Raw genomic sequence first — 12027 nt, forward strand, 5'->3', positions numbered from 1 at the left:
CCTCCAAACCGATATCTCTTATGGCGAGTCATTCCAGGAGACTAATCCACAGAGCAAATGGTCTGTCCCTGCTAGCACCAATCAATGCAGCCAGGACCAAGGTCAGAACTGGAAGCTGGCCTATTATTTATTTAGGAGCATTTGTAAAGCACTGCACGCAGTCTCTAGGAGCCTTTTGGTGCTACTACAGAGGACCAAATTAAACTATAAACAAATTAAGTGAACCATAAATGAATCCACCATAGGGCTGACTTGTCAGACAGAAACCCCCTATGTTGAAAATGGAGAGAATAGCTATTTTTTTTACTTTGTTCTGCATCTGAAAAGGGTTATCTCAGATTAAACAGATTCCATAACCCTGATGCGGACATCCTGAAAGCTCTTCGGCCACATTTCTTGATTCTGATTCTTGGAATAGTGAAGGGAACATCAGACTGAAACAAAAGAGGCCAATAGAGTACATGTTTTACAAATTTCGTTCTCAGAAGGGAGGAGCTGATTTTGCACATATTGTAGGCACATACATCCACTTTGAATTTAACCTGTCTTTTGCAAGGGCTGGACACTGACAGCCAGTTAGGTTTGAAGGTCCTCTATTTTAAGATAGGGCGAATTCCTCTGGAACCCACCTTACCAGCCAGTTCAGGGAACACAAAGCTTTAATGTTCCCTCTGAGGAAACCCTAAAGTAAGGAAAAAACTCTAAATAAAGGAAGAAAGCCAGCGGCAAAAAAAAAAAAAAACTCCTGGAAACTTCCCTAAAACAATAACACAAAGTACACAGAGAAGGCTGAACTTGGATCTTTGTTAGTAGAACTTGGAAACAACTACTAACAAAGATCCAAGTAAACACCTGGGGGAACTGCGATGCACTGGGTACAATGTCAGCTGGTTAAAATACTCTGCCTTGAACTGGAAGGAATCCAAAGGTCACAAGAAGTAAATCGTTCTTGGTGTGTTGGAAAACATCTATAATAATCAGGGACGATAGCCATTCTGGATTAGGCTGAGACTGGGAAGTCCTGCCTCATCATGGAATGTCACTTCCTGTTACTATTGCTTCCCTGTCTTGGGAGGCACGCAAGGCCAAATAATTACCTCTACATCCCTGCATGAATGCTGTCCTGCTCACACGCTGCAGAGGGAGAGAACGCAAGGTGCCTGGGAGACCAGGCACAGCTGCGCTCACGATGCAAGAGCCTACATGGGTGCATCCTGCAGGCACGTCCGCAAATCACTGCAGCACGCATGCCGCAAGCGTACCTGACTGCAGGGGAAGGACGTGGCCCAAGGGTGTGTCCAACAGTGTTGGGCTTGAATTCAATGAAGCTACCTGAAAACGAATGATACACTATTAATCTTAAGAATATTGAAAATGAGCCTTACTATAGTATTCTGAATCTTTTATCCAGTTTGGCAATGTTCTTCTTGATCTGTCCCAAATAAATTACTTTGCACAAGTCCAATCTGGAGGGTACAAGTGTATGTGCAACTGCACCTCTTTACAAGAAAGACATAGAGAGCAAATATATATTAGCACCGAGGGGCGCCAATAACAAGCTTTTGTACCTGCGCCAATTGGTGTGTTCGAGTCCATTATAATGGCTACATTTTGTACAGTTCTCACTAAAGCAGGACTGCTACCTGGTGATGCAGCAATAAAAAAGGCTTGCACATCAAAGACAAACTTGGCAAGAACAAAAGTGAAGATGTCAAGACAAGACGATTTCACCACACAAGACTGGCTGAAAGGTTTACTTGCCATTTTAATACTGCAAATAAGTGAAACAGCTTAAATCTGAACGTAAGACAATAGAAAATCAGTCTTATAATGCAACAAGTGGCGAAGGAATGTACAAATTCTGGTTAAGACTATCACAATGATAAAAACAATGGGATTTTGGCACCACATGTAGAAGAAAGGCAAAGCTGTGATCCTTGGAGCCTTTTCTCGGCCCCCTTCGAGTCCATCATAATCAGGCTGGAGTGCACATGACCACAGCAGGAGTTTGGCACCGCACAGTGACTAACAAGGCAATGCCACCGGAATAGACTGTAGTCCGCAGGGACGAGGCCACTTAAACATCCTCAAAACAGGCAGAAATACGAAATACACAAAGCACTCCCCATTGAATGAGACAATGCAGGCAGGAATGCGCAATTATTATGCAGCAGTTGGACGCAGACGTGTGGACTTGCACCCCATATTTCTTGAATTAGATTCTGGTCCATGACACCCCAAACTACAGGATGCTGATTTAAGTTTACGGAAGGTGGTAAATGGAAAAGGTAGATTAAAATGTATTTAAAATGCCGCCCAGTTGCAGCTATTCACAACCGCATTTTATAAAATAAACAGTAAAGCAGACACATAGCAAAAAAACACACAAAAAAAAACAAAAAACGAAGTTGTAGGTATCAGGACCATGGGAATGTTATAGACCACTTAGACGCTCTGGCGACATGTACTTTTAGACAGAAACAAACAGATGAAAAAGGGTCTTGGCATCAGTAAGTAGGGCGCCAGAGTTTGATGCGAATTCCTTAAAACAGCAGTACAGCCAGTTTTCTTTATCAATAAACCTGGCCTAATATATAAATTACAAACATTAAAATGTGCAATTCAGTAGCATTATTTTATGACTTAGTGGCTCAATTCTCATTTTAGCAACATTTACATTTGCACAAAAAATAAAAATAACCGTCTCATTATTGCTATATCCTCCTCCTTCACAGAATGCCACACTGCAGTGCTGCCAGCTATCTTTCTCGAAACAAATGGCTGTCAAACGAGAAAAAAGTCTACCCTAAGGAAATAAATGCATTTGTAGGCTAAACTGAGGAGGGGGCATAATGTATTCTCTGTTTTAATTTCATTACTTTTTTCACTTCTCATTTCTGTTTTTGGATTGTAACCAGTGTTTGATTTGTTGCTCGTTTATTTTTTCTTAGTTTTTTTCACTAATAAATTTCAATCCCTAAAAGTATTGCGGTTTAATTACGAAAGTGAAGAGCATGCACACAGGGATAGCAAGAACACTGAGCTACTGAATGGAGAGCTAAACTAAATGGACACCCATGATGCCATCCATATGAAACCCACAGCAGGACTGAAAGGATGATATGTGCTCCCTGTGAGGTTGGAGAAGCATCCTCCAATGAAAAAAAACAGAACAGCCCATATGTGATCATTTGGACCACGGTCATTCATTTGTGAAGGATTCTCTGAAGTGTGCTGGAAGTGAGGGTTGAGGTGGGGGGCTGAATACTGCACAACAGACTGTCAAATGCAAGACAGTTAACAAGATAAAAAATATCCAAACAAGCAACCGATTCTAAATCATAAAAATTGGGCTAAAATAAGCAGTGTGTATGGAAATAACTGAACGTGAAAAGGCAGCTTGCTAGGGTGAGGATCTGCCATTTAAAAGAGCATAAGACTGATAGATTAGCTTCTGGTCCTTTAGTCGCAATAAATCGCTCTCCTGCCACACATTATTAGATTTTACCCCAATCGTCTACTACCTTCCACCCCAAGAGAATTTGATAGTTCAAATTCCTCGAATGGAAGATTTCTCTAGAGTTGTAAAACATTTCAAAGCGCCCCTGATCCTTCCTCTTGGAACAATCCTTTGCCTTTCCGACTTACTGTGCAAGTACAATTGCTCGTTTTTCCTTTGTCCCCAGTAACATGTTCCTCTTTCAAAACTCGATTCAGCTGTATCCAAATGCTCTACTACTACCTATGCTCTACTCCTACTCTACTGCTATGCATGTTCTGTGGCTGCAGCCTTGACAAGTGAGATATGCTGGCTAAGCAGACAATGAGTGTGAGGACCTCCAAGTGTGAGGACCTCCAAGTGTGGGTGTGCTGAATGTAGAAGTGAGTTACACCCAAACCGCATGTGCTTAAGAATGTGAGGAATGATTACAAAAAATTAAAACAAAAAAGCACACTAAAAGGTCGGACTGGGACAACAAAGAACAAACACAAAAAATGCTAAACATTGTGTCATTTCAGCTGTTCCATTTAACAGCTTTGGGCTTCATTTAACAATCCACCGAGTTGTTTCTCAGAAAGGAATCATGAGGCACTGAGCACTTCCTGTGAAGGAGCAGAGGACAGCAGAAAGCCAAAATCAAGAACTTTGTGTACGATGGCCGTTCCTTTTTGTGTTTATATAAGCTATACTTACATTTACCGTTTTGATTAAAAAGAAGCTGGTTCGGTTATTTTAGGCTAAACGTTTGCAGTACTGCTGCTTTAAAATATAATTCAGTTGCACCCGAGGTAAAATGTTTGCAAGGCAAATGGGTTTCCTGAAGAAAAGTAATGAAAGGGATATTCAGACTAAGGTGGTACGTTAGTAAAAACAAAAAAAGCTCAGAATCCAGCTGGTCAGACGAAGGATTGTGCGTTCTGCCGAGACTGGATCTCAAAGCTCAGTGACAGTGAGTCGGTGCTGTGCGGCACAAGCACTCCGTACAAGAGGGACAGGCTGTGCTGGAGATTGTGCTAAGAACTCAGATTCTTCAGGCTGCGGTTCGCTCCCAAAACAGGTTTCTGAACCTGTGAGGTCCTGTCACGGGGCACCGTCCACATGAACACATCCCAGAGTACAACTGAAAGAGAAAATAAAACTATCATTGTTGGTCAGCACACACAAATTATCTGGACACTCAAACACACATCTGTGTGCATGCACTCATCACCCAAGCATTAGACACACTCCTACAGGTATTCACCCTCACGTAAGCTCCCAATCTGTACCTTCCCTAACATGAGCCGGCTATGCACTCATATCATGAACGTTGTACACAGCACAAACATTCTATGTGCACATAAACATCACATCAAAAGGGCAGCCCATACAATAGGTGAACCAGCCTTCACTGCCCTGCCAACTCCAGTGAATCAAGCCCCTTCATCACTCTAGTCCCCATACTGTCCCTGCTTTACATGTCCCTCCTGGCGACAGAGCCTAGAAACGCTAGGTTCTTGATTTCAGTATGGACAATCAGATTAGTGGTGACAGGTAACACTCATATGCTTGGTGAACTTCCTCGTAAGTACCGAAAACCAAAAGCCCTCTCTGGGATAAGATTCTTTAAGCACCCTGGCCCATCCCAAAGAAATACTCCCCCAAAACCAACACATATCTACCTCTACTCTCTATCCAAAACTCATGTACTTGAACTAGACATTTTTGCCACAAAGACAAAATCATAGTTTTGGATCCTGTCACAAGAACAAATCTATTCTTGACAATCGAACCTCGCTGCATGCTAGAAGCAGGACCGAGACCAAGGCCACCACCACTGGGAAGCATAAAGCTGACTCACTCAATTTACAAAAAGTCATCCCATCTTGTATTTAGCTGAACTGTGAAAAAAAAGGGTACATCCTGTGTCATACTCTAGAATTATACTAAAAGTAAGAGAGTATTACAGAATGTGCCTGCTTTGTTGGTATGGCACATATTGGTAGTAATGGGATTCTTGGTAGTTCACGTTCCACTTTTTTTTTAGGCTCTGTATAAGGAGAACTCTATCAAGTGAAAGTCTGTTTGGATGATAACGATTTTGTTATTTCATTTTGTTTGTATAAAGATGATATCTGCTACTTTTTAAACTTCGTTATAATAAACTAAAACTTTATCTCAGTAACCATTGTGAATTAGAAATGTAAGTCTTGAAAATTAGGTTTAGATTTTTAAATCTTTGATTTTCGGCAGTATGTTCAACCACTACTACATTTACAAAAATCTCCTTAGAAGACATTTCCAATGAAACCTAGCTTTTTGAAAAGAGCACCTCAATTAAGTTGAACAGACGACATCTTGCACCTCATGTTCCAAAATGTAGGAAGTGATCTAAGTTGCCTACTCCGTGACAAGAGCACTGATAAATTATGAAATTACTGTGCTTCTAATCTGAACCAACTTTGTCCACTTCTCACCATTTATCCCCTACACTGTTCCTTTTCTCTCAATATTGTTTGAGTCAGTGGTTAATAGTTAGCCCTCAGAGGGCCAGACTAGATTATTTAGTCAAGGTAGAGGCCGTTCGTGACCATACTGTGTTACTACTGTAGCGCCAGTCCCTTAAACCACACAGCACTATTACAACACACCTCACTATCATACGTCTCCTGTTCCTCATACTGCAAAGCCTTAACAGTCCTCAGTCAACCTCACACTGGGAGAGCAGCACTTGAACAGTTTCTCTTTTAGTCTAGGTCCCCCCTTCTTTGTTACCTGTCACAGGGTCGCGATTCTGCTTTAGGAAAGCCCACACTCCTTTAGGTTGGTCCTAATGATGACGTCAGTGACCGCATCAAATACAAACTGCACATTCTTGGTGTCCGTGGCACAGGTGAAGTGCGTGTATATCTCCTTGGTTTCTTTTCTGCGATTTAGGTCTTCAAACTGCCCCTCAATGTAGGCTGCAGCATCTTCATATGTGTTCGGGCCTTAGAAGAAATGCATGTCAACGAGGATGTCAAATGGTCATTAAAAGATCAATGGAAAAAACAGATACACAACTGTACTTCATACATGAATCACCAGATAGCTGCATTCAAAGCAACTTGAAGCATCGCCCTCATTTTCAAAGTCAAATCTATAGTTTTCTTCATAGACACAAGTGTATCTTTTAAAGGCCACATAAACAAAAAGACCCAAACAGCCTGATAGAAAATATACCACCTGCACAAGATTAAATTGTTTTTTCCATCCTCATTTTCCGTGTAACTCTGCAAGCTTTCATTCATGGCTACATGGGTGGAGCCAACACCCTGCTCGCCAGCCTTCCTAACATCACACACTCCCAAATCAGTCACCATCAACAAAGTTGCACACACAAAAAATGCCTCCCTGTATAGCATGAAAACTCCACTCACAGCTCCAACCAAATAATGATAAAAATAACAAAAGCAAATAAGAAAAGAAGACGTCAAGCTTCCTCCTCCGTCACTCACCCTCTGGAACCTTCCTCACCATCAACATCTGGCCTTCAGGAATGAAATCATCCTCCTTCCTTCTCAAACTGCTTCCAGTGCCAGAGAAAATCACTCTCCCAAACTGCCTCAGGACCATAAAAAAGTATTCCCTATAACTACTGCCAGGAGAAATCACGGAAAATAACTTTCTGCAACTGCTGCCAGAAAAAACAAAAATCACAATTTGTAATTTCCTTGGATCAGGGAAAATATTTCACTGCCACCGCCACCAGAAACAATCACAGAAAAGAACTTTCTGCAACTGGTGCCAGAGAAAATCACTTTCTCCAACTGCCTAGGGACCATAGAAGACATTCCCTACCAATGCTACCAAAAGCAATCACAGAAAATAACTTTCTGCAAATGCTCTCACAGAAAAGCATTCACTGCCACCAGAACCAATGTCAAAATAACTTCCTGCAGGTGCTCCAATAGAAACGTCTCCCTACAATAACTTCCTGGACAAAAGTACTAAGTGCAGGGAAAAACACCATGCGCAAATGCTCTCAGGGCAAAAACAACTCTACCAATGCTACAGGACAAAGAAAAGCACCTTCTAGCAATGCTCCAAGATAAATGGACCCTCAGCAAGTACTCCAAGAACCAGAAAATGTGCACCTCGTGTAAAAGACTAGAGAACACCATTACATCCATGTTTGCAAACCATATAGGTTTGCACATTCCTTTAATCACCTGAGGGCTATGCAACCGTAATACATACAAGATGCATTGCCTCTGCAGGAAGAGCTACTCATCTTCAGTTCTAGAATGCCTCAACCACAAATATGTTGAACTGAAATTATGACAATTATGCATACAATCGACAGGTTAGAAGCCTATGCATGATATGCTTGCTGTGTATAGCTTTAAATGATAGTCTCACCTGTGTATTCAGGGTAGCAGATGGTGAGCGGGCTCATTTTTATTTTCTCCTCAAATAAATCCCTCTTGTTTAGGAAAAGAATTATTGAGGTTTCTGTGAACCATTTGTTGTTGCAGATGCTGTCGAAAAGTTTCATGCTCTCATGCATTCGGTTCTGGGAAGAAATAAGGATGCTTAACTAAAACATTGTATTGCTGAAAGGTTCCAACTAGCAATGCTGCAGACTAAAGTGTTTTTGGATTCAGGAAATCTGGTTTCAGAGAGCCGAGCCAGAGAAACCAAGTCCAACGTGCCACCCCCCATGATGTAGCCTTATTAAAATTATGTCCTGCTGTGTGGGTGTCTTCATTCATAATATGGCAAGCATAAAAAAAACTAACTGTGAATACACGATGGGCACCACCTCTGTAAAAAGAATTGTGCATATTCGTTTAAACTCCATTCTTTGAAAATAATGTGTCTAATGCTGAGAGGTCACCATGAACACGAGTCGGGTCAGCAGACGGGCGACACCAACTTCTATTACTTCAACGGTTTTCTTTTTTTGTGTGCAAAACGAGAACACCATGGACGCAGGAAGGAGAGGCACAGAAGAATGGGACAGGGTAGAGTAGAGAGGGGTAGCCTGAAGTGGCATAGGGTGCAATGACGGAGTGGTGCACAGTGCAGTGGTCGGGAGTGGTGTAAACTGGAGTGGAGCAGATGGAGTGCAGTGGTGTGGAGTAGAGTGGAGTGGTGTAGAGTGGAGTAGTCATGGTGTGGTAGCACACTGCCATTGCTGCCAACTCATTTGCAATTGAAATAACCATTACATTTGCACAGACATACAGTTTTACAAATAAAACTATACAGTGCACAGACAAAAATGTGTGGAAACTGCACACCTAGTTTAATGATTCCTTTTGATCACATTGAAGTACTTGTATCCAACACACTTCAGATATAAAAAAATGTGCTTCATTTGTGCATTCATAACTCTGCTATAATCTGATTTACACAGTTCATTTAAAAGTTGTGTGCTAGAAAAAACACTCTTCCCTACCCCAAATTTGTCCTACACATCCTCTCATTTTGACGTCAGAGAAAGAAAAGTAAACAAGCACCCCTGGAAGACAGCTCCTGACGTTTTACCTCAGTCTATAAATGCGCAGCAAATGTGACAAGGTAATAACAGGATTTAAAGGCCTGTTAACAGAAAGCGAGTTTAAGGAAGGAGACAGGAAGGAAAATGTTACTTACCAGTAGACATCTGTTCGTGGCATTTAGTGCTGTAGATTCACATGCTGTGCATGGCTAGGCTCGCCATCTAGTGATGGGTTCGGAGTAAGACAATTTGTTTTTCTTAGAAGAAAGTTTTCAAGTCACGGGATTGAGTGACTCCTCTCGGTAATCCTGAGTATGGGCATTGAGTCATTTGTTTGCAGATGGGAGGGTGAAGTAGTGAAAAATAGAGAGTAGAATATAAAAGATGTCCATGCTATGTGTTTACAAATGTACATAATTTACATAAAATTAAATTCCAAAGTCTATATGCGTCCAGGGAGGGAGGGTGCATGTGGGTTTACAGCACTACATGCCACAAATGGATGTCTACTGGTAAGTAACATTTTCCGTTCGATGGCATGTGTAGCTGTAGTTACACATGCTGTGCATAGACTGTAAAGCAGTCCCTCTATAAAGCAATGGCTAGCGTGCAGAAATTGCAATTGTTTGAAAAAGTGTTTTAAGTACAACCTGTCCAACTTTTGCTTGTTGTCGTGAAAATACATCTACACAATAATGTTTTATAAATGTGTGTGGTGTAAACCATTTTGCTGTTTTACAAATATCTGCTATAGGTATGTAACCTAAAAATGCCATAGATGCACCTTTTTTCCTAGAGGAGTGTGCTCTAGGTGGTACAGGTAATTGTCGTTTAGCTTTAGCATATCAAGTCTGAATGCATTTGACTATACATCTGGCTAAAGTTGTTTTAGATATAGCATCCCCTTTGTGGGGTAAGGAGAAAGCCACAAAAAGTTGTTTTGTTTGCCTACAATTTTTTGTTCTATCTGTATAATACATAAGAGCTCTTTTAACATCTAGAGTATGTAGAGCTCTTTCTGCTACAGAATCTGGTTGTTTGAAGAAAAACGGTAATTCTATTGTTTGATGAATATGGAATTGCGGAATTACCCCTGGAAGGAATTTTGGATTTGTTCTTAACACAATTTTTTCTTTATGAACTTCCACAATTAAAGCTTGGAGCTCACTGACAGGTCTAAGGGAGATGATAGTGATTGAAAAGGTTACTTTCCATCAAAGGAATCGTAAGGGAGCATTAGTGAAGTGGCTCAAACGGTGGAGCCATAAGCTTTGTGAGTACATTGTTAAGATTCCAAGATGGAGCTGGAGGAATTCTTGGTGGAATTATTTGTTTTAGTCCTTCCATAAATGCTTTGATAACTAGACTTTTAAACAATGAAATAGGTCTATTTTGAAGATATGCAACTATAGCAACTAAATGTAAACAGATGTGTCAGCTGGATTTGCTTTTTGTAAGTGTGATAAATATTGTACAATGTTGTACTGTTGGTTTAAGAGGCTCAACGTTTTTTGTTTGAAAATAGCAAACAAAACGTTTCCATTTTGCCGCATAGCAATGTCTAGTTGTAGGCTTGCGTGCTTATTTAAGGATATCCATACATTCCTGTGGTAGTTGTAAATATCCAAATTCTATGACTTCAGGCGCCATATCGCTAGGTTGAGTGATTTGGGATTTGGATGTCTTATTTGGCCCTGTTTTTGTGTCAGGAGATCTGGTCTGCTGGGAAGTTTTTGATGTGAGAGTTCCAAAAGTGTTGTGTACCATGGTTGCCGTGCCCATGTAGGGGCCACTAAGATCATATTGAGGGAAGATTGTTTTATCTTCCGGACTAGAAATGGTACGAGTGAGAGAGGGGGGAAAAGCGTAAGCAAATATCCCTGATCAACTCATCCATAGAGCATTGCCCTTGGACTGAGGGTGTAGGTAGCTGGAGGCCAAGTTTTGGCATTTTTTGTTTTGATATGTTGCGAACAGGTCTATCTGAGATCTGCCCCACTTTCTGAAGTACTGTTGAAGGACTAGAAGGTGGAGTTCCCACTTGTGTGTTTGTTGCTGCATCCTGCTTAGTAGGTCTGCTAAGTGGTTGTCTGTCCCTGGGAGATATTGTGCCACTATGTGAATGTGGTGATGAATCGCCCATTTCTATATTGTTTGTGCAAAATGGGACAGATGATGAGATTGTGTCCCCCCATTTTTGAAGACAGTACATGGCAGTCATGTTGTCTGTACGTATCAACACTGTCTTGTCTTGCAATTGTGAAAGGAATGCTTTCATTGCTAAGAATACTGCTTACGGTTCCAGATAATTGATATGAAGAGACCGTTGAGTATTGTCCCATATCCCCTGAATTGTATGGTTGAGGAGGTGAGCTCCCTAACCGCTGTTTGAGGAATCTGTTGCGAGAGTGATCTGAGGCACAGGGTCTACGATGGGCCTCCCTTTCATAAGGTTTGTGATATTCCTCTAATGTAGAGAGAGATAAGTCCGACGGTCCGATAACATTAGATCTTCCATTTAACACTCTGCCTGAGACCATTGACGAGAGAGACATTGTTGAAGAGGATGCATATGAAGTCTGACATGAGGCACTATGGAAATACAAGATGCCATCATCCTAACAGTTTCATAACAGGTCTTAATCTGTATGTTTGGATCTGTTTTAATGTAGCAATTAATGTCTGAAAAGCCTAGACTCGGGCTGGGTTGGGAAATGCTAATCTTAATTGTGTGTTGAGGATAGATCCGAGATAGGGTTGAATTTGGAGAGGTTGCAGATGAGATTTGATGTAGTTTATGGTGAACCCCAGAGAGTGTAGGAGATGAATTGTAGTTTGAGTGTGTCTTTGACACTGTGCAAATGATTGGCTTTGATGAGCCAATGGTCCAAATAGGGGAAAACATGAATTTGTTTTCTTCCGAGAAGTGCTGCAACTAGTGAAAGACATTTTGGGAATACTCTGGCCATCTCCCTTATCCTTACTCAAGTAAGGGTTCCTACTTAGATAGGGTGCAAACCGACTGCCAACTAGAGATCCCATTTCTAACACTGGTTGTCAG

General features: G+C 41.3%; 1 protein-coding gene across 1 annotated transcript in view; it reads right to left on the bottom strand.

The window, feature by feature from the left end:
• Nucleotides 1-1745: 1745 nt before the first annotated feature.
• GNAI3 (G protein subunit alpha i3) overlaps nt 1746-12027 on the bottom strand; it is a 184730-nt gene continuing 174448 nt past the window's right edge. The window contains exons 7-9 of the mRNA XM_069238359.1: nt 7883-8036; nt 6257-6471; nt 1746-4622 (exon numbers count right to left, since the gene is read on the bottom strand). Coding sequence (XP_069094460.1) covers nt 6281-6471; nt 7883-8036 — 345 coding nt within the window. The 3' untranslated portion in view covers nt 1746-4622; nt 6257-6280. The remainder of the gene's footprint in view (nt 4623-6256; nt 6472-7882; nt 8037-12027) is intronic.

This window comes from Pleurodeles waltl, chromosome 6 (genome assembly GCF_031143425.1).
Source record: "Pleurodeles waltl isolate 20211129_DDA chromosome 6, aPleWal1.hap1.20221129, whole genome shotgun sequence".
NCBI lineage: Eukaryota > Metazoa > Chordata > Amphibia > Caudata > Salamandridae > Pleurodeles > Pleurodeles waltl.